Source organism: Aspergillus lentulus (assembly GCF_001445615.1).
Source record: "Aspergillus lentulus DNA, contig: Alt04, strain: IFM 54703, whole genome shotgun sequence".
Lineage (NCBI taxonomy): Eukaryota > Fungi > Ascomycota > Eurotiomycetes > Eurotiales > Aspergillaceae > Aspergillus > Aspergillus lentulus.
Window position 1 is genome coordinate 2,900,806 of NW_028322122.1, and position 23,231 is coordinate 2,924,036.

The following is a 23,231-nucleotide window of genomic DNA, read 5'->3' on the forward strand; positions in this document are numbered from 1 at the left end:
AGGCTCCTAGCAGCTTAGCTTGGCTGTGGACTAGTAGTACTAAATAGGTGCCACGGAAATCCATGTAGAAGAGATCCACCCTGTCAACCAAGCCGCCCCAACACTCACCAAATACTCACCAGTACTCGGTAATTAATGTCTTTTTCTCATCCACATTATTTTCGAACATCCATTGAACAACAGATTTCCTAGTAGGAACCTACAGAGTACTCTAATACACTGTTGTTTCCCTTCCATCTGTAATTTATAAAATTGTGATTCTAAGGTACCTTGTTATTACAATTTCTTGGACCTTGATTCTTTTCTGTAGTCTATGCAATTGCCAGAATTGACAATTATTTCACTGCTACCTGAGTTTTTTGGTAATTGCATTGAAGAAGTTACTGTACCCCCACCATTTGTGGTACGGTTCCAAGCTGGGGTGAGTTTCATGTTTCTTACCATCTTTACCGTTCCTATTATTCTAGTTCTTCATTGCCGACAAAATTTCCAACCGCTCCGTATCAATGTTCAAATTCTAAGCAGAGGGACATTCGAGTATGCTCTCTCTGTAGCATCACCTTGCCCTTCTTCCTACTTTAGTTTTACCTTTTTTCTTTTTGTTTTCAACCCTTGCTAACTTCGGTCATTTCAGTCCAAGGTTGTTGACTTCCTTATACAAATTATTAGTTATTAATTGAGAGTCCCATTCCTCCGTCGGTGGTCGTCGACGTCGGTTTCTTTTGAAGCATTTGCTCGCAGAGCAACGGCCGTATTACGAACCCATTTCACCTTATTGATCAGTGCTTCCGGGCATTTGGTGATCCGCTTCCGCCTATACCTTTCACTTCTTCATCGTAATTGATACCTCCTTCACCAGTCATGCGGCCTGAAATTGAACAAGAGCTCGCCCACACCTTACTGGTTGAGCTTCTGGCTTATCAGTTTGCGTCCCCGGTGCGATGGATCGAAACTCAGGATGTCATTCTTGCAGAAAAGCGAACAGAGCGGATTGTGGAAATCGGTCCCGCCGACACATTGGGGGGAATGGCAAGGAGGACGCTCGCGTCCAAGTATGAAGCGTATGACGCTGCTACTTCGGTGCAGCGGCAAATTCTCTGCTACAACAAGGATGCGAAGGAAATTTACTACGACGTGGATCCTGTCGAAGAAGAAGAAGAGGCTCCAGCTGCCTCACCTACAGCTTCAGCCCCTACTGCCCCAGTTGCAGCTGCAGCTCCAGCTCCTACCGCAGTTGCCCCCGCTCCCAGCGCCGGACCAGCAGCAGCAGTCGACGATATTCCGGTCACGGCGGTAGATGTGCTCCGAACACTAGTCGCACAGAAGTTGAAGAAGGGCTTATCCGACGTTCCTCTCAGCAAAGCCATCAAAGACCTAGTTGGTGGTACGTTTCAATTCCCTCGTTCGAAACTCGTGATGCAACTGAACTTTTGGAACTCATCATCTTTATTTCTTATTGAACAGGAAAGTCCACGTTACAGAATGAGATACTGGGAGACTTGGGCAAGGAGTTTGGGTCCACGCCGGAGAAACCTGAGGACACACCCTTGGATGAATTGGGTGCCTCGATGCAGGCGACATTCAATGGCCAATTGGGCAAGCAGTCCTCGTCTCTCATTGCTCGTCTAGTCTCGTCAAAAATGCCCGGAGGTTTCAACATTACCGCTGTTCGGAAATATCTGGAAACACGATGGGGCCTGGGTCCCGGTAGGCAAGATGGCGTCCTCCTGCTTGCCCTCACCATGGAGCCTCCTTCCCGAATTGGGTCGGAGCCGGATGCGAAGGCATATCTCGACGACGTTACCAACAAATATGCCGCCAATGCAGGAATCAATCTTTCTGCTCCTACCGCTGGCAGCGACAGTGGGTCCGGTGCTGGTGGCATGCTCATGGACCCAGCCGCCATTGATGCTCTGACGAAAGATCAACGGGCACTGTTCAAGCAGCAACTGGAGATCATTGCGCGCTACTTGAAGATGGACCTGCGTGCGGGCCAGAAGGCATTCATCGCTTCCCAAGAAACTCAAAATGCGCTGCAAGCGCAGCTTGATCTCTGGCAAGCAGAACATGGTGACGTGTACGCGTCTGGTATTGAGCCAGCTTTCGATTCACTAAAGGCTCGCGTCTATGATTCGTCTTGGAACTGGGCTCGTCAGGATGCTTTGAGCATGTATTACGACATTATCTTTGGAAGGCTCAAGGTTGTGGACCGTGAAATCGTCAGCCAGTGTATCCGTATCATGAACCGCTCCAATCCTCTCCTACTTGATTTTATGCAGTATCACATCGACAATTGTCCTACTGAGCGTGGTGAAACGTATCAACTCGCCAAGGAGCTGGGACAACAACTTATCGAGAATTGCAAGGAGGTTCTCGGAGTCGCACCGGTCTATAAGGACGTTGCGATCCCCACCGGGCCCCAGACAACAATCGACGCCCGAGGCAATATTGCCTATAAGGAGGTACCTCGGGCGAGCGTCAGGAAATTGGAGCATTACGTCAAGCAGATGGCTGAGGGCGGTCCCATCTCTGAATACAGCAACAGGACCAAAGTGCAGAATGACCTCAAGAGTGTCTACAAGCTGATTCGTAAGCAACATCGCATGTCCAAGTCATCCCAGCTTCAGTTCAATGCGCTTTACAAGGAAGTCATTCGCGCTCTCAGCATGAACGAGAACCAAATCATGCCACAGGAGAATGGCCACGCCAAGAAAGCTGGTCGGAACGGCGTCAAGCGCAATGGCAGCCCTAGAGCTGGTAAGGTGGAAACTATACCTTTCCTCCACCTCAAGAAGAAACATGAGCACGGGTGGGAATACAACAAGAAGCTCACAGGTATCTACTTGGACGTGCTCGAGTCCGCTGCTCGGTCTGGGTTGACCTTCCAGGGCAAGAATGTCCTGATGACCGGTGCTGGTGCTGGCTCTATTGGAGCTGAGGTTCTGCAAGGTCTGATTAGCGGTGGTGCCAAGGTGATTGTAACAACAAGCCGATTCTCTCGGGAAGTCACCGAATATTACCAAGCCATGTATGCTCGTTATGGCGCGCGTGGTTCTCAACTCGTGGTGGTGCCATTCAACCAAGGCAGCAAGCAGGATGTGGAAGCTCTGGTTGACTATATCTACGATACAAAGAAGGGTCTCGGCTGGGACCTGGACTTTGTCGTGCCGTTTGCCGCAATTCCGGAAAATGGCCGGGAAATCGACTCTATCGATTCTAAATCTGAACTTGCCCATCGCATCATGTTGACCAATCTTCTGCGACTCCTGGGTTGCATCAAGACCCAGAAGCAGACCCATGGCTTTGAGACTCGACCAGCACAGGTCATCCTTCCCTTGTCTCCGAACCACGGCACCTTTGGGAACGACGGTCTGTACTCTGAGTCCAAACTTGCTCTGGAGACGCTCTTCAATCGCTGGTACTCGGAGAATTGGAGTAACTACCTCACCATTTGTGGTGCAGTCATTGGATGGACACGTGGCACAGGTTTGATGAGCGGCAACAACATGGTCGCTGAGGGTGTCGAGAAACTCGGCGTTCGCACCTTCTCGCAGCAAGAAATGGCATTTAATTTGCTTGGTCTCATGGCGCCTGCAATTGTCAACCTTTGTCAGCTCGACCCGGTCTGGGCTGACCTTAACGGTGGCCTTCAATTTATCCCCGACCTGAAGAGTCTTATGACCAAGCTCCGGACAGACATTATGGAAACAAGCGATGTTCGCCAAGCGGTTATCAAGGAAACCGCAATCGAAAACAAGGTTGTCAACGGTGAGGAGAGTGAACTCCTATACAAGAAGGTGATCGCAGAGCCTCGTGCAAACATCAAGTTCCAATTCCCCACTTTGCCAGACTGGGAGCAAGAAGTGAAGCCCTTGAACGAGAGTCTCAAGGGCATGGTCAACCTGGACAAAGTTGTTGTCGTTACCGGTTTCGCTGAAGTTGGTCCTTGGGGTAACTCCCGTACCCGTTGGGAAATGGAGGCTTACGGCAAATTCTCGCTCGAGGGCTGCGTTGAGATGGCCTGGATCATGGGCCTCATTAAGCACCACAACGGCCCACTGAAGGGCAAGGCCTACTCAGGCTGGGTCGACGCGAAGACTGGTGAGCCTGTTGATGATAAGGATGTCAAGGCCAAGTACGAGAAGCATATTCTGGAGCATTCTGGCATTCGACTCATCGAGCCCGAACTTTTTAAGGGCTACGACCCCAAGAAGAAGCAGCTTCTTCAGGAGATCGTCATCCAGGAAGATCTTGAGCCTTTTGAAGCTTCGAAAGAGACTGCGGAGGAATTCAAGCGCGAGCATGGCGAGAAGGTCGAAATCTTTGAGCTTCCAGAGTCCGGAGAATTCACAGTGCGCCTCAAGAAGGGAGCGACCCTTCTCATTCCTAAAGCTTTGCAGTTCGATCGCCTCGTTGCTGGCCAGATTCCCACTGGCTGGGATGCAAAGAGATATGGTATTCCCGACGATATCATAGAGCAGGTTGATCCTGTAACTCTCTTTGTACTTGTTTGCACAGCTGAAGCTATGCTGTCGGCCGGTGTCACTGATCCTTATGAATTCTACAAATATGTACACCTATCTGAAGTTGGAAACTGCATTGGTTCAGGCATTGGCGGCACCCATGCTTTACGAGGAATGTACAAGGATCGATACCTGGACAAGCCCCTCCAGAAGGACATTCTGCAGGAGTCTTTTATCAACACAATGAGCGCCTGGGTTAACATGTTGCTCCTCTCCTCTACCGGACCAATCAAGACCCCTGTGGGTGCATGCGCCACTGCTGTGGAGTCTGTTGACATCGGGTACGAAACGATTGTTGAAGGCAAGGCTCGAGTTTGCTTTGTTGGCGGTTTTGATGACTTCCAAGAGGAAGGTTCATACGAATTTGCCAACATGAAAGCCACCAGCAATGCGGAGGATGAGTTTGCTCATGGCCGTACCCCGCAAGAGATGTCTCGACCCACAACTACCACACGTGCTGGTTTCATGGAGTCGCAGGGCTGCGGTATGCAGCTCATCATGAGTGCCCAACTTGCCCTAGACATGGGAGTGCCTATATATGGTATCATTGCCTTGACTACGACAGCAACTGACAAGATTGGCCGCTCTGTCCCGGCCCCCGGCCAAGGTGTTCTGACCACTGCACGCGAAAACCCGGGCAAATTCCCCTCGCCTTTGCTGGATATCAAGTACCGCCGCCGTCAGTTGGATCTGCGTAGGAAGCAGATTAAGGAATGGCAAGAGTCCGAACTGCTCTATCTTCAAGAAGAGATTGAGGCCATGAAATCGCAAGGGCTTGCGTCATCTGAACTATCCGATTACATGCAGGAACGTGCCCGGCACATTGAACGGGAGGCTGTGCGGCAAGAGAAGGATGCTCAATTCAGCCTGGGCAACAATTTCTGGAAACAAGATTCTCGTATTGCGCCTCTGCGTGGTGCACTTGCTACTTGGGGTCTCACGATCGACGATATCGGTGTTGCTTCGTTCCATGGTACTTCTACGGTTGCAAATGACAAGAATGAGTCCGATGTCATCTGCCAGCAGATGAAACATCTGGGCCGTAAGAAGGGAAATGCCGTTCTTGGTATATTCCAGAAGTACCTTACTGGTCACCCCAAGGGTGCCGCCGGTGCATGGATGTTCAATGGTTGCCTGCAAGTTCTCGACAGCGGTCTGGTACCTGGCAATCGCAATGCAGACAACGTTGACAAGGTCATGGAGAAGTTCGATTACATTGTTTATCCCAGCCGTAGCATCCAAACGGACGGAATCAAAGCGTTCTCCGTCACGTCTTTCGGTTTCGGTCAGAAAGGTGCTCAGGTTATCGGTATTCATCCCAAGTACCTCTACGCGACCCTGGATCGCTCTCAGTTCGAGGCGTACAAGGCGAAGGTTGAGTCTCGCCAAAAGAAGGCGTATCGCTTCTTCCATAATGGTCTGATCAACAACAGCATCTTCGTTGCTAAGAACAAGGCGCCCTACGAAGATAACATCCAGAGCAACGTTTTCCTCAACCCGGACTACCGAGTGGCCGTTGATAAGAAGACATCCGAATTGAAGTTCCCACCCGTGCCTCCAAAAGTCAGCGACAAGGATGCTGAGAGCACTAGACAGGTGGTTGAGTCGCTCGCGAAGGCTCATGCCGAAGAGGACTCCAGGATAGGGGTGGACGTGGAGAACATTGACGCCGTCAACATTGAAAATGAAACCTTCATCGAAAGGAACTTCACTGCCAGTGAGCAAGAATACTGTCGCAAGGCACCATCGCCACAGTCATCATTCGCTGGCCGATGGAGCGCCAAAGAGGCAGTTTTCAAATCGTTGGGCGTGTGCAGCAAGGGCGCCGGTGCGCCTCTGAAAGATATCGAAATCTTGAGTGATACAAGCGGAGCCCCTGTGGTCAACGTAAGTTTATCCCATTCCGATAAACGAAGGTTCTTTATCCACCACTAACATTTTCCTAGCTCCACGGCGCTGCAGCCGAAGCTGCTAGGCAAGCTGGTGTCAAACAAGTGAGCGTCAGTATCAGTCACAGCGATTCTCAGGCTGTCGCGGTGGCAGTCTCGAAGTTCTAATGTTAACGTATGCAAGATGCGGTGATATTATTGTTTGTGTCGATGGATAGAATATACTACTATGTTATGGAATATCATGTAATTAGATGCTTTCAAGTGGTTGATTCCAGTGATTTGAGATCATGTTCTTTTCCTTTCATAGGTACTTAAGAAAGAGATCCATACTGACTGCTTCGCCTTATACTCTCAGCTGACGAATAATGTAACTCTCACATAGATACGTGTACAAGACCTAAAACCCTAATTGACGACCCATCCGCTGATATTCCAAAGTGGATATCTACAATTGTTAACATATTTTTTTTTTCTTTATTTTTTTCAGCTTCCAAGTGCTTCTATGCAGTTATTACACTCCCATATGATAAATCACGTGTGTTAGACTGTATTTATCCACATAGCGGTACTCTTCAACAGCGGAAGATTTGAACATCCTTCCCGTGGCTTTGTGTTCTGGTCGAGGCCATCTCCTTCTAGTTGAAAGCCTAGATGTACGTTTCGGAAAAGTAGAGTCACTGAACTAATCGCAGAATGTTCAGTTCAGGGCGGAGTGGTTTCCATAGCAGCAGACTCCCAGAAGTACATCGGTTCCAACCGGCGCGGACGATCGTCACATATATGTATGCCAGATGGCCTGTTATTTAGCATTATAACGAGGACAATACGCAAATGTTTTCTCTCTCACGCTATAGTACAGTGGAGGAGGCTCAGCTAAGATTGGTATTTGTGAATCATCCAGACGCCCGGTTGAGAGGGCCCCAATTAGCCCGAGGATTGATTTGATACCGGACAAGCCGTTTCTTGGAATGAGACGCCTCTCTGCCCAGGGCCTCATCAAAAACGACCTCTAACGTTCTCGGATCTTGCTTAACTGCAGGTGCTGTCTGTGGGGGCTGGGGCCCTTCGGCCTGCTGACGCAGCTCCGCGCCGTGAATGCCGGAAGGGTGTCTATGGCCAGAGCGGTAGATCGCAGCTTCGACTTTCGTCACTAGGTCACTGATATCCTTTCCACTTTCAGCCGCAGACATGAGCTCTTTCCTCAATATATCGAATGAGTCTTCTCCTTTATCTTTTCGAGAGTTTTCTCGACTCTTCGCCATGATTGCCGCTCCAGGAGTGCCAAGCCGGATTGCCCCTTCCTTGACAGGGGCTTTCTGTCTCACCCACTCTCTCATAATTTCCCAAATGACGTCCCAGGGTGCATCTGTACGAATGGTATTTGGCTTTGCATGACTGCGCGTTGATCGGTAGCCCAGGGAACGGAGAGCTCCGCGGAACGCATCGGCTGATATAGTTGACGTGTGTAGAACTTTTGCCAGAGAACTCAGAGTGAAATAGAACGGAAACGGATCCCGGAGGGACGGATCCGATCGAGGAATAACGGCCGAACATTCACGGGACGTGGATACTTCCGTGAGCTCCTCCTCGGCTGCAAGGGTGCCCGTCGGGGCAGAACTCGAAATTGTGTCCAGGTTCAAATCCTCCTCAAGAGCTGTGGTTAACATGCCCTCGATGCGCTCGACGGTATGGTAAATATCTCTATCGACATCGGGGAGCATGTCAAGAATCTTCTGGATGAAGTGAGGGTTATGGAGTGGCCCAGCCCACATCGGGCCGCCCACATGAGTTTTGAAGCCACAATGTTCACAATGTGAGCCTGCAGTAGGCCCTTGAGCGAACCCATAGTGGTAGTAAGGATTCCCTTTCTTGTCCAATCTTTGTTTCGTCTGCGTCAGAGGCTGGGTTGTCCATGCTCCGCAACCTGAGTCGCAGTTGAAAACTAACATTGTGTTACCCGAGGTAAACTTGACCTCTGCCGGCGATCGATGGACACGAACGAAAACACGTGCATAGAAGTCGATGGACAAGGAGAGAAGCGGTTCGATTGCAAGTCCATATTTCGCGGCCGACGTCGCCAGTCCATGTAGTATAAGGCGCAGTCCACCTTCGTGAGAATGCGATCCCTTGATGGGGACACCTCCGTACAAGGCATATGCCTTTTCTGGGTAACCGTTGGATGCCCATACGCCCGCATCGGTGCAAGTGACACAGAGAAGGCCACCGTCTTTGACACCTTGAACAGCAGCATCCATAAACGGAGCCGCGGTACCGTAAGGATCTAGGTCGATGACATCAAACTTGCCCGCGTGAGTTCCGCTATTTTGTGTGCTTGGTTGGTTTAACAGGCTGTACATGTACGCACGTGCATCCCCGAGATTGGGTCTAATGAGCTTTCCAAGACCGTTGTATTCGACGTTCGTCTTCATCCTCTGAATCGCAGAGCTTGACAGGTCATTCGCAACCACGCAGGTAGTGAAGGGGATTTCTGAGGCGTATCGTAGAGCCCGGAGCCCCGTAGCGGAGAGCGCGTCCAAGATTGTGAAGGACGGTGTCTGCTGATCAGAGGTTGAAACAGAAGCACCGATATTTCCATTCGCCGCAGACGGTTGCTCAACGTCTCCTCCAGCTTGTTCCTTGTCCTCTTCGTCTTCCCTCTTGCGCTTTTTCCCCCTGCCGGAGCCGGTCCGTTTCCTCTCGGCTTTCAGCTTCTTGAGGGCCAGCACATGCTCACCATAGGCCTTGATCGCCAACACACTGAGATCCCGGTTGAATTGCTGGATTGGATTGTAGAAGACAGATTGCAACTGGTCTTCAGGTTTGAGGTCCTTTTTTGTCCCCTTGGAAGCTGCAGCCTGGGTCGGCGGGTTCAGAATGAATGCTCGACCTTCTTTCACAGCCTGGTATTCCCTCCCATCATGTTGCACCAGTCGACTGGCGCCATCGGCTGCTGTTGGATCGTCCATGAGTGAAGATGCGGAGTAATAAACCCGGGGGAGAACTATGCCTGAGCGACGGTGGGTCACTACATATATCGTCGAGGGATGCGAAAAGCCAAGGAACTCAGGTCTTATGTTTCCAACGATAGATCGGAATATTGTCAAGCTTTGAAACCGTTTAAGTGAACTCATCCACATCGGCTTCGGGCTACCAAGATTTAAATCAGGGCCATTGACAAGCTTGAGGTCCGCAGGCTGGTTGCGGGGAGCAGAAGTGTAAAGATTAAAGAAAAAAAGGTCAAGAAAATGTATAACGCACGGACCCAACAACCATCGGCATAACCATATAAAAGCCAACAGTGAACAACATCTGGTGATATCTTCTAACTGAGGATTATCTGCCTGTCCGGTACGGAAGATTGAGTCTATTATAGTCTGTATTGGACTATTGCGGCAGTACATGTACTGCAAAGAATATGTTGACATATTATTGATTATATTTCCTACTACTACACACCCCCTCCGAGAGTAGTCGCCCCAGAGTCTGTCAATTATACACAATAAGATTAGGTCATAACCAGGCCCCAATGATGGGCACTCGGTCATACATACCATCCCAACTGCTCGCTTCCCAACCGGATCCTCGTCCTCCAAGTCCGATAACTCCAAGTGCGCCTGCAAGCCAAACAGATGCTCCTACCACTGCAATGCCATTGACAGTCCACCAGATCTTTCTCTGCTTCCTCATTCGTTGCTCGCTGTCTGCGTGGCCGAGGTACCCTTCGAGTGAGCCCTTTTTGTGCATTCGTTCCTTTCGGGCGGTGGTGACTCTCCACCCCATCCAATTTGCCCACCCCCCAACGGTATGCCATACTCCAACGGCGACAAATATCAAATAGTAAACGTTCCAGAAAACCGGGCTTCGCACAAACCCATGCGCAACGTAGCCAAGGCCGACTCCCGAGCTCCCACCGTCGACCATCAGCGGCACGACGCGGTTGACAAGAACATGGGCACCGAGCAAGGGGACAAGCATATAGCCCAAGCGCGCTTGCAGGGTCATACGGGGCCAAAAAGTGAGTGAGTACCGTTGAGACCTTGTCTCGGCGCCGTAAAGTCGTGCCCTACGGGAAGAACGGATGTTCCGTAGGACGATCCCGGAAGCAACATGGGCCAGGATGGGAACGGTAAGAATAGCGTGCTCGAGAGATGGCGACTGGTACAAAGGCCTTGTGAGGAGGAGATAGTTTTCGGCGGCAGGCACAGAGCGGGTTATTAGAGGAATGAGCGAGGTATTGGCAAAGTGTAACGTGAAGAATAAAGTCGGCGGGTATGTGGAATATCTCTGAACGGCGGACACTGCAGGTTTACATATTAGCTTACACTTGACCGGCAGATGGACCAAAGCATTTTCTCTTCCACATACACCAAGAATCCCAGTTATGCCCCCGGAGGCCCAGTTTGGGAAGAGACAATCCACCATGTGGTGGAGCGTCTTGGGCCTTATGGAAGAAGTCGCCATTTTCAATATCACCAAACTCTTCAGAGACTGGAGAGGGATCCAATTCCTGCATGGAAATCAAGGATCGTGTGTCGACATCATCGACCTTGGGCAACGACAGATCTTGAGGCGGCATTGTATATCACGAACGAAATATCTCTCTAGCTAAGAACGAATCAGATGAATATTGCAATGAATATTAAACGATTCATAAGTTCATCGCATCGTCATTATCATGAGCAAGCCTTAGGTAGCATTGGGAGAGTGCCCGTCTCTAAGTCGTCGTATCTCTTATAACTGTGCTGTGCCTTGCTCTTTTTCTGTTAAGCAGTCAGACTGCACTATCATTGGCTTGTCGGCTTTTTACCACTCAACCCAAACCAACCTTATGTAAGTATCGGAACTATTTCAGGTATTTACTACTGATGTCTGCCGGGCGATTTGGCAAACCATCAATACTCAAGATAGATACTTCAACATCTATTCTGACATTTACAGTTGAAGAGGATATCCCCAGGTCATGAATCAGTCAAGGTACCTGGTAGGTTGGAGTACGGCGGTGAGATATCGGTACTTATTCTGTCGGCAGAATAAAGTAATGATAAGATGCTAAACTATCCATTCATGATAGACGTCGATGCCTTCCATTACCAATATATACCAGTTACTGATCAATCAGTTGATCGTCTGCGATTCATCTGATCCCGTAGATCTCGGCAAGAATTCATTCACAATATTTTTTGGTCTTTAACCTGACCTGTTGTATGAGGCCAGACTGCCATGGCACCGGTATGCTTCCTGAAATGCGTCTGCTTTAAACGGTTGTCGAGTTACGACCTTGATATCCAGTTTTGGAAACTTGAAATGCGAGGTTACTGATGTCACTCCCTCTATCTTGTCTGTACCAGCGAGGGTTCACGAATCCTACTCCCAAGGTAGATCATGACTTGAAATCCCAGCGCTGTTCAAATCTATTGAGAGACTGCTAAAAAATTCCTTCTGCGCACAATTTCAGACCGAATCTGCCCGCTCTGCTTTGAGCTCCTTCACGTGTACTCTTTGCAATAAATCTTACTCACGCCATCCGGAATATGAAGCTCATATCTCTTCCTACGATCACCAACATCGCAAGCGCCTACAAGACTTGAAGCAATTGTCGCGAGATCCTAACGCTGCTGAAAAGGCAAGGAGGGCCGAGAGAAAGGCAGATGCAGAGGCGGGACTGAGAGTAATCGGGACGACTCCCGCATCAGCAGCCGGGGCCGCCGGGGTCACCGGTGGGGGAGGAGGGTTTAAGAAAGGAGGATTCAAGAGCTCCTTTACCACGGTCAAAGGACCAGTATCTGCTACTGTGTCTACGAGGAAAAATGTCCTAGGGGATGACGATGACGACGAGGCCGACCAAGCGGTAGGAGCGGGTGAACCGAGCGAATTTGTTAGGAACAAATCCAGACGGGATACGGACGCTCAACACGACAATGCGGAAAGCGATACTGACGAGGAGTACGCAAACGACGATATGGAAGCCAGTTACTATGATCCTCGCAAACCTACCGAGTGCTCGTCACGGTGCCCGGGGTTTCAGAATGAGCTTACCATAGCATGAACGATGTTGCTTTGCCACCGATTCGGCGTAAAGCAGATGCAATGGGCGCTCCTCATGATTATGCTAGCATGTATCTCGGAGTCATGGGCTTTCTCTGTCTGAATGGGGCGATTTTATTCATGTACATAGTTATATTCTCGAGACAGCGTTGCTGGCCATGACATCTTGTTTCAACTTGAGTTGGGTGCAAATTCTGTAAGTATATATGACGCTTTGGCCTCGCTATCATTTCTTGGTTGCCAAGTAGTTTTGTTACTACCCAAAGTCCTGTGGGCCGAAAGGATGGTAGAACAGAAAAAGATGGACAAAAGCTGAGAAATTGAGTTGGAGTCGATTCTCTAGTGTAGTTGTACAGTTTCGAATAAGGTTAATTTAGATTAAGAAACAATGGAAAGGCTTGCAATAGAGAAAGGGTACTAGACGCCTGATTTTGATCCTCCGGATTCTGGGAACACCTCCAATTTATGCCATAAAGCCAGTTCACAGTCGTAGAAGCTTGGCAGCCTGGCCAACGATAGTATCCTCTTGAGGGAAGCTCATCTGCTCAAGACCAACAGCGTAAGGTGTAGGAACCTCAGCGCCGGTAACACGAACAGCAGGAGCAGTGAGGTAGTCAAAACCATACTCCATGGACAAGGCAAGGATTTCCGACCCGACACCGAACATGGGGAAGCCGGATTCGACGCACATCAAGCGACCGGTCTTCTTGAGCGACTGAATGATCGTCTCAACATCGAGAGGCTTGACGGACCGAAGATTAATAACTTCAGCTTCGACTCCATATTTCTGCTTCAGCTCAGCAGCAGCGTTGAGCGACTGTCCAACGCAGCGGGACAGAGAAACAATGGTCAGATCCTTTCCAGGACGCTCGATCTTGGCCTTTCCAAGAGGAAGAACGAAGTCATCCTTCTGAGCAGCCTCGCTCATGGGGAATGCTTGACCATACAAAAGCCTAACCAGATGTCAGCTCAAGTCCGGCAACGTCAAGCGGTTCTGGCAGCACATACTCATTTTCAAGGACAACGACAGGGTTGGGGTCACGGATAGCGGCCTTCATCAGACCCTTGGCGTCCTCAGCACTCCAAGGAGCCACGACCTTCAAGCCAGGAATGCTGCCGTACCAGGCCGAGTAGTCTTGGGAGTGCTGAGCGGCGACACCAGCAGCAAACCCGTTGGGTCCACGGAAAGTAATGTTGCAAGGCTGAATACCTCCAGACATGTAATGTGTCTTGGCGGCGGAGTTGATGATTTGATCAATGGCCTGCATAGCAAAGTTGAAGGTCATAAACTCGCACTGTAGATGCGAAGCACCGATCAGCCGTCCAGGTCTATCCACGAATACGTAAATTTTCGACTCACGATAGGGTGCAGTCCAGCGAGGGCGGCGCCAACAGCCAAACCACAAAAGCCCGCCTCTGTGATGGGAGTATCAATAACCCTCTTGGGACCGAAGCGATCCAATAGACCTCTCGTCACTTTGTATCTGCGGTGATAGAACAAGGTCAGAAGAGAACAATCACAGCATAGCACGTCATTGAGATTGAAATATGGAGCAAAATCAAGTAGCTAAGGAAAGGTAATCCCATACGCTCCATTGTACTGCGCAACCTCCTCACCCAGGATAAACGTCTTTGGGTTACTCTCAAGCTCCTCCGCAAGGGCTTCGTTCAATGCGTCTCGGACAGTAACTTCCTTAGTACCGCTTTCCGTCGCATATCCCCGAGCGCGCAGGATTGAGGGCGCACAGGCGGACTTCTGGAAAGTAGAGCGGAGGGGTGTAGCGGAAAGCCGAGATGAAAGCAGGCGAGCTGCTGGGCGGAAAAGTCGGGGGGCAGCCATTGCCGTCTCTAAGAGTGTATTTCCGGGAGTGAAAGAAGAAACGACTTCAGATAGCTTCTCCTGCGGATGAGGATGATGATGTGAAGGAGACTTGCGGGAAGAATTCAGTCCCAGAACCTCCTAACTCCGTGTCGGACCTGGCCGTCGATAAGTTTTTTGGTTTTTGGTGAGAGCTTCGGGACTGTTGGGCTAGTGATGACTAAGCGCCGTCCTCACCGGCACCTTCTTCCGTATTATTGTTTATCCATAGCCATTGTACAAGTATAGATAGCTATCTATTACTACTATCTCGTTTGGGCGGGGAAAGGAGCCTGCAGCTCACTGATTCCATCCAAAGTCATTTGATGGTGTGGGTTATTGCGCTGACCAGGATGAAGTACCTTGCTTACTGGGCCCTTCTCATTTCATCTTCACCCTGCCTAGCTATTCAGCCGTCAGCTCCAGATGCCATACCGGCGCCCATTCGCGATCTCCAATGGGGTCAGCTGAATTTCCTCCACACTACAGACACCCACGGCTGGCTGGCCGGTCATCTACAGGAGTATGGCTTTGCCATCTAATGTGCCATTGTTGATGCTCGCTGATGCAGATCGAAAAGGGCTTCCTATGGAGCAGACTGGGGAGATTATGTCTCTTTCACCACCCGCATGCGGGAAAAGGCACGCGCTGAGGGGAATGATCTGCTGTTAATTGACACTGGTGATAGGGTTGAGGGGAACGGTCTTTACGACGCTTCGGAACCCAAGGGCGCCTACATCTCCGACATTCTGCGTCAACAGCAAATTGATGTGATGTCAGCCGGCAATCATGAACTGTACAAGCAGAACACCTCGGAGACTGAATTCTCGACTACTGTGCCCAATTTTCGTGGTAGCTACCTGGCGTCCAACATTGACATCGTTCATCCAACTACCGGAGGGCTCGTGCCGTTGGCTCCACGCTTTAAAAAGTTCACAACCGAGAAACAAGGCATCCGCATCGTCGCTTTTGGTTTTCTGTTTGATTTCACAAAAAATTACAACAACACCATCGTTTATACGGTGGAGGATACAATTAAGACAAACTGGTTTCAAGAAGCCATTCGTGATGAAGAAGTCGATCTTTTCCTGGTGATAGGCCATGTTCCAGTTCGTTCGAAGGAGTACAACGTTGTTTTCGAAGAGATCAGAAACGTTAATTGGGATGTGCCAATTCAATTTTTCGGCGGCCATTATCATATCCGCGACTATGCTCGGTACGATTCTAAAGCGTACGGGCTGGCGAGCGGTCGCTTCATGGAGACCATTGGATTTATGTCAATTGACGGTCTGTCCACCAGCAAGAATCAGCTCAAGTCTGCTCAAGCAACTCCCAGCTTCAACCGACGGTACATCGATAACAACCTCTACTCGTTTCACCATCACACTGGTCATGATCGGGATTCTTTCCCCACAGAGCACGGTCGAAATGTATCACATCTTATTCAGCAGTCCAGGGATGCCCTTCAACTGGATAAGGTCCACGGTTGCGCTCCTCAGGACCTCTGGATGACCCGAGTAAAGTATCCTTCTCAGGACAGTATATATACGTGGCTCGAAAAGGAAGTGCTTCCTAGTCAAGTGAAGGATGACTCTCGCGATGGGAAGCCCGCGTTGGTCATTGTCAACACTGGAGCCATACGCTTCGACATATTTAAGGGTCCATTTACGCAAGATACGACATTCATCGTCTCGCCCTTTACGAGCGGCTTCCGCTATATCAAGGACATCCCCTACGAGAAAGCGCAAACGGTAGTAGAAATTTTGAACAAGCAGCCGCAAATTTTGACTGCGCCTAAGGACCACACAATCTACACACCATGGACTCTTGCGCCGCCGGAGCAATCAATGCATATGCACGATAAGATTGTGGAAAGCGACGATGCGGCAGCTCACTATCTTACTGATCAGAGTCGGCTTCCAATGAGCACACCAGTCACGCCTGAGGTTTTTCCTGGCTACACCACTGTAGATGATGGGGGTATAGACGGTGATGACACTGTTCATTCGCCAATATCATTCTACCGTGTTCCAAATTGCATTCAGGCTCTCGTTTCTCCAGGGACATCTGCGGATCCGAAGACAGTGGATCTTGTGTATATTGACTTTATCGAGCCCTACGTGGCGCTGGCCGCCAAATTTGCGAGCCTTGATCTCGATTTTGCAAGGGATAGTGACGTCTATATGCCTTTCGAGACATTAACTGACCTTATCTTGGACTGGGTCAAGAATAACTGGAAATGCGAAGATGCGTGATTCAGTCTATAGTTCGGTTCAGATCACTGTTTGTGCCAATGGAATCAGTAAATGATCTGAATTACTATAGCCTATTATGATTGTGTACATGCACTTAATATACTATTTATATCATCATCCCCAGGGATTATTCGTCCCCTTCATATTTTAACAAGCCTTTACCTTTGCGAAATCCACTTAGAGTTTCCTGCACACCTGCAGCAAGCTCAGCGCCTTCGGTTTCCCAGGTCCATTTGATGTATTCCACCGGAATATCTTTGAATTTGCCGGCTCGAGTCAACTCCAGCACATCATTAATTGTGCTTTCCTTCAGCTCAGGGTGTTTATCTCCCCATCTGCTCACCCAGAAACCGTCGAAAACAAGGTTCTTGAAGATCAGAAGTCCAGATGGCAAGGCGACAGGCTGTTTTGACATGGCACCATAAGTGACCAGGTGTGATCCCGGAGCAAGGGTCTTCGCCAGGGCAGTGGCACTCTTACCACCCACGCAGTTGAGGGCTAGCCGAATTGGCTCCTTTCCTTGGCGGGTGAATTCATTCACCATGTTCTTGAATTCTCCAGATAACAGCTCGGATTCAGTAACCACTGCATTGGCCCCAAGGTCGTAGAGCTCCTTTTTCAGAGCATCAGTTTCTTCGGGTGACTTTCTCTCGCGAACAACATTGATTGTTTTGATGCCCCATTCGCGTGCAAGTTGGATTGCAGCTCGTCCAACACCGCTGTTTGCTCCGTTCTGGATGAGCCACTCTTCTCCAGCCCGCATCCAATCCCACTCACAGAAATCTTTGATCATTCGGTAGGCAGTCACCGGATTGACACTGACTGTGCTGACCTGAAGCGGGCTCAGACCTTCTTTGTTTTCAATCTTGATCACCTGTGATTCATCTAATTGTGCGTGGGTGCGCCAGGTGCCTTGTGCTGTCTGCTTCATTACGACCCAGTCGCCTTTGGCAAGGTTTTTGACATTGGAGCCAGTGGCAATGACCTCGAATGCGCCCTCGTTTCCCGCGACGGCAGACGGCTCCACTGTGCCCAGCGTGCTCTGGAAAGGCGGTTTGCTTGGGTATACCCCTTGAATCTGATTCACATCGGCCGGGTTCAAAGGCGCCGCTAGAAGACGGAGGGTGACTTGTGTCCCATGAGGAGGAGAGATCGAATGCTTGTGAAGCCTGGATGAGGGAGAAAAACAAGTCAGGTTACCGATCTATTTTCCCAGCGGTTGCCATCTGAGTGATCTTACCGTAGAACATCCTTCGGCTCACCATATCGCGAATAGACTAGAGCCTTTGATTGCGTATAGCCATATACTGAAATAAATCTCGTCTGCCCCAGGTGCGTATCAGGTAAAAGGACTTGATGCTGGCCGGATGGCGCTGGAAACCGAAGAGGCGAAGCTCTGCCTCTGAGGGCAAGGGAAACACCGGCACTGGAAGATCTGGTAGCCGATCTCACCACAGTACGGGAAAGCATAGTGACGTTCGGGGGTGTCAGGCCCTTCTCTGACTGTCAATTGATTTCAAAGACTCAGGTGAGGTCAAAGAGCCAGCTTCGTGTAGCAACTGTGTTAACTGTTGTCGCTGGCGGCGTCGAAGAAAACCCGGATGACGTCGTTTCCTAGCCGTCGGGCCGAAGGAAAGCTGCGCTTCGGGGTACTAATTGATACTCATTCTGTTTGCGCAGATTGCTGAACATTGGAACGCTATATGAGAAAGAATATGGACGGAGACACCATATCAGCTTCTTTATCATCCGATATTTTCTTGCTCGAGGACCTGGCGTGCCTGGTTTGCGGGCGTCGGTGGTCGAATGTATATTTACAGGTAGGCATGCGCCGGTGCAAAGCGACTATCTAGAGAGGTAGTAGAACGATCAAATTCAACTTTAGTGATCCCAGACAAATAGTTCTCTTAGTTCCCCAAACTCCGACAGCTACAGAGGGCTATTCGATGAAGCCGTGCCGACCAGATACCGAACCTCGCGAGATTGCTTAAAACAACCATATCGACACTTCGCGAAATGTAAACTTTCCACCCACCGCATTCAAATGTACCTCCAGTTTTCCGAGCCTCTGCCGTCGCTATCCCTGCCACCACCTACCGTCACCGCTCAGGATATCTAAATGTCCTTGTTGCGGGAAGCTGAGAAATGTATCACTAACCAAAGGTCACATGCCGCTCTCAATGCCTTCATAACGACTGTGCGGCATTCAGGACCATGGCGAGAACAAGTGAGAGATGCAGAAGTTAGGAGAGAGTCGGGTAAGAACGCAGCAGCTTTTGTCCTGTTTTCGCTCTGGCTCATTCGGGCACTGACGCATGGTTTTTGAGATTAAAAGGGAAATCAAAATCCGAGGTCGATGGTCGCTTGATTGCCCTCAAAGACAATATTTGCACACGCGATTTTCGGACAACATGTGCCTCCGGGATTCTAGCCAAATTCAACAGTCCATTCAATGCGACCGTGGTGGAACAGCTGTCGGAAGCCGGCGCTATAATAGCTGGTAAGACGAACTTGGATGAATTTGGGATGGGTTCTCATTCTCTCAATTCATGGTTCGGTCCTGTCAAAAATCAGCGTCAGTACCAGGAAGGACGAATCCTCTCAGCTGGTGGAAGTTCTGGTGGAAGCGCCGTCTCCGTTGCTACAGATCAATGCTATGCGTAGGTGGTTTCGCTCCTAAATCAGTTGAACTTCCTTCCTTAGGGGGCATGCCTGGAGTGCTGAACAGTGCGTTATAGGGCTCTTGGAACAGATACTGGTGGTTCGGTTCGACTTCCAGCTGCCTACACGGGCACAGTCGGCTTTAAGCCGTCTTATGGACTGGTCTCGAGATGGGGGGTCGTGGCATACGCTAACTCACTGGATACTGTTGGCATCCTGGCCAAAAATGCCTCGACGGCTCGCGATGTATTCCGTACGTGTCTCTGCGCCTTCCTGTCTCGATATGTGTGCTCTTGCATTGGAATCTAACTGCTCGGACTCAGGCATTGTGAATCGGCATGATCCACGCGATCCGACAAATTTGTCTCCACGCTCTCGGTCTCGCATAGCTTCGCACCTCCAGCAACCCGCTCTGTTGTGTAGAATGACCTCGTCTCCTCTGAGGATTGGCGTTCCTATTGAGTACAACATATCGGAACTCTCTCCATCGGTCCGACGCGCCTGGGCTCTCTCGATAGCTTTCCTGAGAGAGCAGGGTCATACAATTCACACCGTCTCACTCCCCACAACAAAACTAGCTCTCTCAGCATATTACGTCCTTGCCCCAGCCGAAGCATCCTCAAACCTCGCCAAATATGACGGCATCAGATACGGTTCCCGCTGCGACGGTCCGGATTCTGGTGGACAGCCTGACAGCTATCTATATGCCAAAACTAGAGGGGACGGATTCGGTCCCGAAGTGAAGAGGCGTATCCTACTCGGCGCCTTCAGTCTGAGCGCCGATGCCATAAATAATTACTTTATTCAAGCGCAGCGCGTCCGCAGACTTGTCCAGCGCGATTTCAATGCTGTCTTTAGAGCAGAGCAACCGATGGCCCCTTCGCGCCAGAAAGGAGATGCTGAGTTGAAATCAAAACAGGCAGAGGTCGATGTCCTGATCTGCCCTACCGCCCCTTCATGTCCTCCACAGTTGGCAGAGCTGGTTGAAACAGATTCTATTTTCTCACCCCTGAACGCATACACGAATGATGTGTTCACAGTGCCTGCAAGCCTGGCTGGTTTGCCAGCTGCGTCGGTTCCAGTCAGTGTTGACTGTCGGGATGAAGGTCCTAGCGATGCAGATCTTGCTGGAATTCAAATCATCGGACAATACGGGGACGATGAGCTTGTCCTTAAAGTGTCGGAGATATTGGAAGGCAAAAATTTTTGATGTAGTCTTGTATTTCACCTCGATTCCCATAATCAATCTCTAGTTGCGGAATACATAACTCATCCTAGACCAATTACAGGGGAGGTTCAGTGTAGCAGAGCATGTAATATACATCATATTTGAACACCTTAAATTTCAAAACATACAATGTAAACCATATCAGCTGTACCTGCTCCGGCAATGCATTGTGGACGTCATTTGAGTTTCCATTCGTGCACATAGCGGCCTTGCTTCGTCCTTCGTCCGAAAAGGCATGCTTTGCTATTTCAGAGATCTCCAGATGGACTGAATCCGAAATGGCGGGAGACAGATATGGCTCGGAACAAGCGAATCCCAGCCCATCATGAGGAGAGGACCTCAAAGTCATGACATCTCGACATCCTCTGTCGGAGCTGTGTTCTCTAAAGGAGCTGAGGGTGTCGCAGGATTGGAGAACCCTCCTGGCCCACATTAAGAGTATCCTCGGTCGTCAAATGGCCTGCGCCCGCGTTGGTGGCGCCAGCTTCAAATCCATTGGGAATATTTTCGGTGTCAGCAAAGTCCGCCGCGCCAGGGACTGAATCCAACCGAGTATCAAACGCTGCCCCGACTCCGCCCTTCAGAACTTCGGAGCCCCCAACAGCCCCGGCGCCAGCACTGTCAACTTCCGCATTGCCAACAACATCACCGTCAACACCGCCCCATATGAGCATTGCTTCGACCTCATCAACAATATCGGCCACAACGTCTTCGGCAATCTGCTCATTGAAGCGTTCGCCAATGCCCCTGACAGGTCCGCCATTCTCTGTGTGAGACGGTGGTCCAACCCACCATGGTCCTTCAAAGCGACATTCCACGGCACCACCGCCATAGCAGCTGACAGCGGGGTAGTAGCCAATCATTCCATCATCAGCGTTCTCTCGCTCACCAATCCCTAAGTTATTGGTTCCGTTTGCAAGTCGGCTGGCCGGTGGAAGGAACGCATATAATTCTTTGAATGGAGTACCCATCTTCTCCCCGTTTTTGAAGATTGTGATGCTCGAACCTGGCAGCGTGCGTAGAGAAGGGTCTTCGCTGTTGAACGGCGATGGCGGACCAAATGTGGGTGTCTCTTTGAGATTGAAGGCATAATCGCGTAGATGTTTTGTGGAAAATACGTTTGACTGCTGCCAGCAGAAATCGGACTTATAGTGGAAGGGAATGCGATCCCGAATAAAATTTGTCGATGTGTGAGCCTCTGATGTCGGCGAAGTCCCATCTCCGTCGACAGCAGGGTCATATGTCCCCTCGACTACTTTCTTGTGGAGGGACAGTGGTGGAAGTGTGATGAGCATGCCGATAACGTCCCCTTCGCGAATTGATTCGCCTTTCGGAAAAAAGTACTCGCAGCGCATTCTGTTGACCACCTCGCCGTTTACATCACGGATTCCGTATCCGTAGCAGTCAACACCCACGTTCGCATCGAGATCAGCCTCCCGTCGTGCAAATCCAAGACGGACGTGGCCCTTTGGCGTGCCTTGAGAAGATTCGTTAGCTGAGATGGATTGCGAATTATTAGGAATCCCGTTGATCACGCGCGCCTCGTAATAATATGCGCCCTCGCGCGCACATACATTAGCACGCGCAGTATGCCATGCGCTGCTGGCTGTTACCGCGCGCGCATCCTCACTGAAAAAAATTGCTGCGGGCGAATCCTCGAAACTGAACCGGGCATGATATGGGGGAACGTCGGTCTGCCGGTACTTGATGTGCGGAAAGCATGGATCGGCTATAGCATAGCTATAACGAAAGCCATTCTTATTTGTGAGTTTGTCAACAACCTCATAGAAGTCCCAGCTCTGACCGAGCACGTCTGATGTTTTGCGGTTCACAAAACTCAGTTGACGAGGCTGCGGCGGTAATAGGTCCGAAGCTCTGGGTTCGGCAAGTAATAGGGGTCTGAGAATGCTGATATCGGAGCTTGGAAGCGCGATGTTCGGAGCAACCGCGGCTTTCTTCTTAGGCGGGATGGATTCCTGGTCGAGACCCTTGGCCTCTCTTTTCTTCCTGCTATCGCGTTTGTTGCGTTTCGATCTTGCGCCATCAGCTTGCACCGATGCATTGCTGGGAGGGGCAGGCGAGGATCGTGCATTCTGGCCTGTGACTGTACCACTAAAGAAAGGTGCGGTCCCTGGAGGTAGAGTCGGAGAATTGATGTTGGACGAAGGGCCAGACGACCCTACCGGCTGTATAGACGCCATGTAGACGTCAGTAACGATTTACGAGTAAATTGTAACCTGATGATTGGCAACAACAGGCGCACTGTGCGCGGCTCAAGTCAAATAACGCGACTCAATGCATTATCCGTATGTCTAACTGCGGGCTGCGCGGGACAAACAGCTGACGCGAGGACCTTGTTGCGTGGGAGTGAGAAGAGAAGAGTTGAAAATATGGCTTGAAGAGGCAGCCTATCTTTGTGCCCCGCAATCGGTTGGAATTCAGGAGAATATGAACACCTTCGCTTAGAACTTAGGTGATAAACTATAAGAGAACATCCACGCGTTAGACTACTGATAGGCTGCAACGAAAAGGGAAATACTGAATATCCGCTGACCTTGCAAAGATAAATATCTCCAAGGAGTGTAAAAACAATTCAAGCCAATGAAAATCTCCGCTCACAGCTCTGCTATACCGATCCTTAATGGATTCAAATCCTGTTGTAATCTCCGATTCCGCTCGCAAGGTGTGATAGAACGAGTCTTCAACAACTTCAGGTGCGAAGGACCCGAAGCTAATGATAAAGAGTAAATAAGCCGGCTCAGTACAATA

The 23,231-nt window shown here is 50.1% G+C and overlaps 8 protein-coding genes across 8 annotated transcripts; 4 read left to right on the forward strand and 4 right to left on the reverse strand.

Moving 5' to 3' along the window:
- Nucleotides 1-861: 861 nt before the first annotated feature.
- On the forward strand, nt 862-6,580 carry ALT_2222 (trifunctional fatty acid synthase subunit FAS2; the record flags this gene model as incomplete). Its single annotated transcript, XM_033563346.2, has 3 exons — nt 862-1,384; nt 1,465-6,410; nt 6,470-6,580. The coding sequence occupies 3 exons, from the start codon at nt 862-864 to the stop codon at nt 6,578-6,580; spliced, it is 5,580 nt and encodes a 1,859-aa protein (XP_033419237.2).
- Nucleotides 6,581-7,308: 728 nt separating this feature from the next.
- ALT_2223 (tRNA (guanine26-N2)-dimethyltransferase) lies at nt 7,309-10,991 on the reverse strand (the record flags this gene model as incomplete). The annotated part of the gene is made up of 3 exons (XM_033563344.2): nt 7,309-9,365; nt 9,967-10,713; nt 10,781-10,991. 3 exons carry the CDS (start codon nt 10,989-10,991, stop codon nt 7,309-7,311), a joined length of 3,015 nt encoding a protein of 1,004 aa, XP_033419235.2.
- Nucleotides 10,992-11,635: 644 nt separating this feature from the next.
- Nucleotides 11,636-12,461, forward strand: ALT_2224 (putative C2H2 finger domain protein; the record flags this gene model as incomplete). The annotated part of the gene is made up of 2 exons (XM_033563343.2): nt 11,636-11,644; nt 11,871-12,461. 2 exons carry the CDS (start codon nt 11,636-11,638, stop codon nt 12,459-12,461), a joined length of 600 nt encoding a protein of 199 aa, XP_033419234.2.
- A 480-nt stretch (nt 12,462-12,941) lies between these two features.
- On the reverse strand, nt 12,942-14,300 carry ALT_2225 (pyruvate dehydrogenase (acetyl-transferring) subunit E1 beta; the record flags this gene model as incomplete). Its single annotated transcript, XM_033563342.2, has 4 exons — nt 12,942-13,413; nt 13,469-13,755; nt 13,821-13,944; nt 14,050-14,300. The coding sequence occupies 4 exons, from the start codon at nt 14,298-14,300 to the stop codon at nt 12,942-12,944; spliced, it is 1,134 nt and encodes a 377-aa protein (XP_033419233.1).
- A 344-nt stretch (nt 14,301-14,644) lies between these two features.
- On the forward strand, nt 14,645-16,573 carry ALT_2226 (metallophosphoesterase family protein; the record flags this gene model as incomplete). Its single annotated transcript, XM_033563341.2, has 2 exons — nt 14,645-14,841; nt 14,890-16,573. The coding sequence occupies 2 exons, from the start codon at nt 14,645-14,647 to the stop codon at nt 16,571-16,573; spliced, it is 1,881 nt and encodes a 626-aa protein (XP_033419232.2).
- A 127-nt stretch (nt 16,574-16,700) lies between these two features.
- ALT_2227 (enoyl-[acyl-carrier-protein] reductase) lies at nt 16,701-18,043 on the reverse strand (the record flags this gene model as incomplete). The annotated part of the gene is made up of 2 exons (XM_033563340.2): nt 16,701-17,742; nt 17,814-18,043. The coding sequence occupies 2 exons, from the start codon at nt 18,041-18,043 to the stop codon at nt 16,701-16,703; spliced, it is 1,272 nt and encodes a 423-aa protein (XP_033419231.2).
- Nucleotides 18,044-18,984: 941 nt separating this feature from the next.
- ALT_2228 (glutamyl-tRNA(Gln) amidotransferase subunit HER2) lies at nt 18,985-20,444 on the forward strand (the record flags this gene model as incomplete). The annotated part of the gene is made up of 4 exons (XM_089599286.1): nt 18,985-19,073; nt 19,148-19,233; nt 19,326-19,487; nt 19,558-20,444. 4 exons carry the CDS (start codon nt 18,985-18,987, stop codon nt 20,442-20,444), a joined length of 1,224 nt encoding a protein of 407 aa, XP_089456432.1.
- A 401-nt stretch (nt 20,445-20,845) lies between these two features.
- On the reverse strand, nt 20,846-22,663 carry ALT_2229 (SPRY domain-containing protein; the record flags this gene model as incomplete). Its single annotated transcript, XM_033563338.2, has 1 exon — nt 20,846-22,663. The coding sequence occupies one exon, from the start codon at nt 22,661-22,663 to the stop codon at nt 20,846-20,848; it is 1,818 nt and encodes a 605-aa protein (XP_033419229.2).
- Nucleotides 22,664-23,231: the final 568 nt, after the last annotated feature.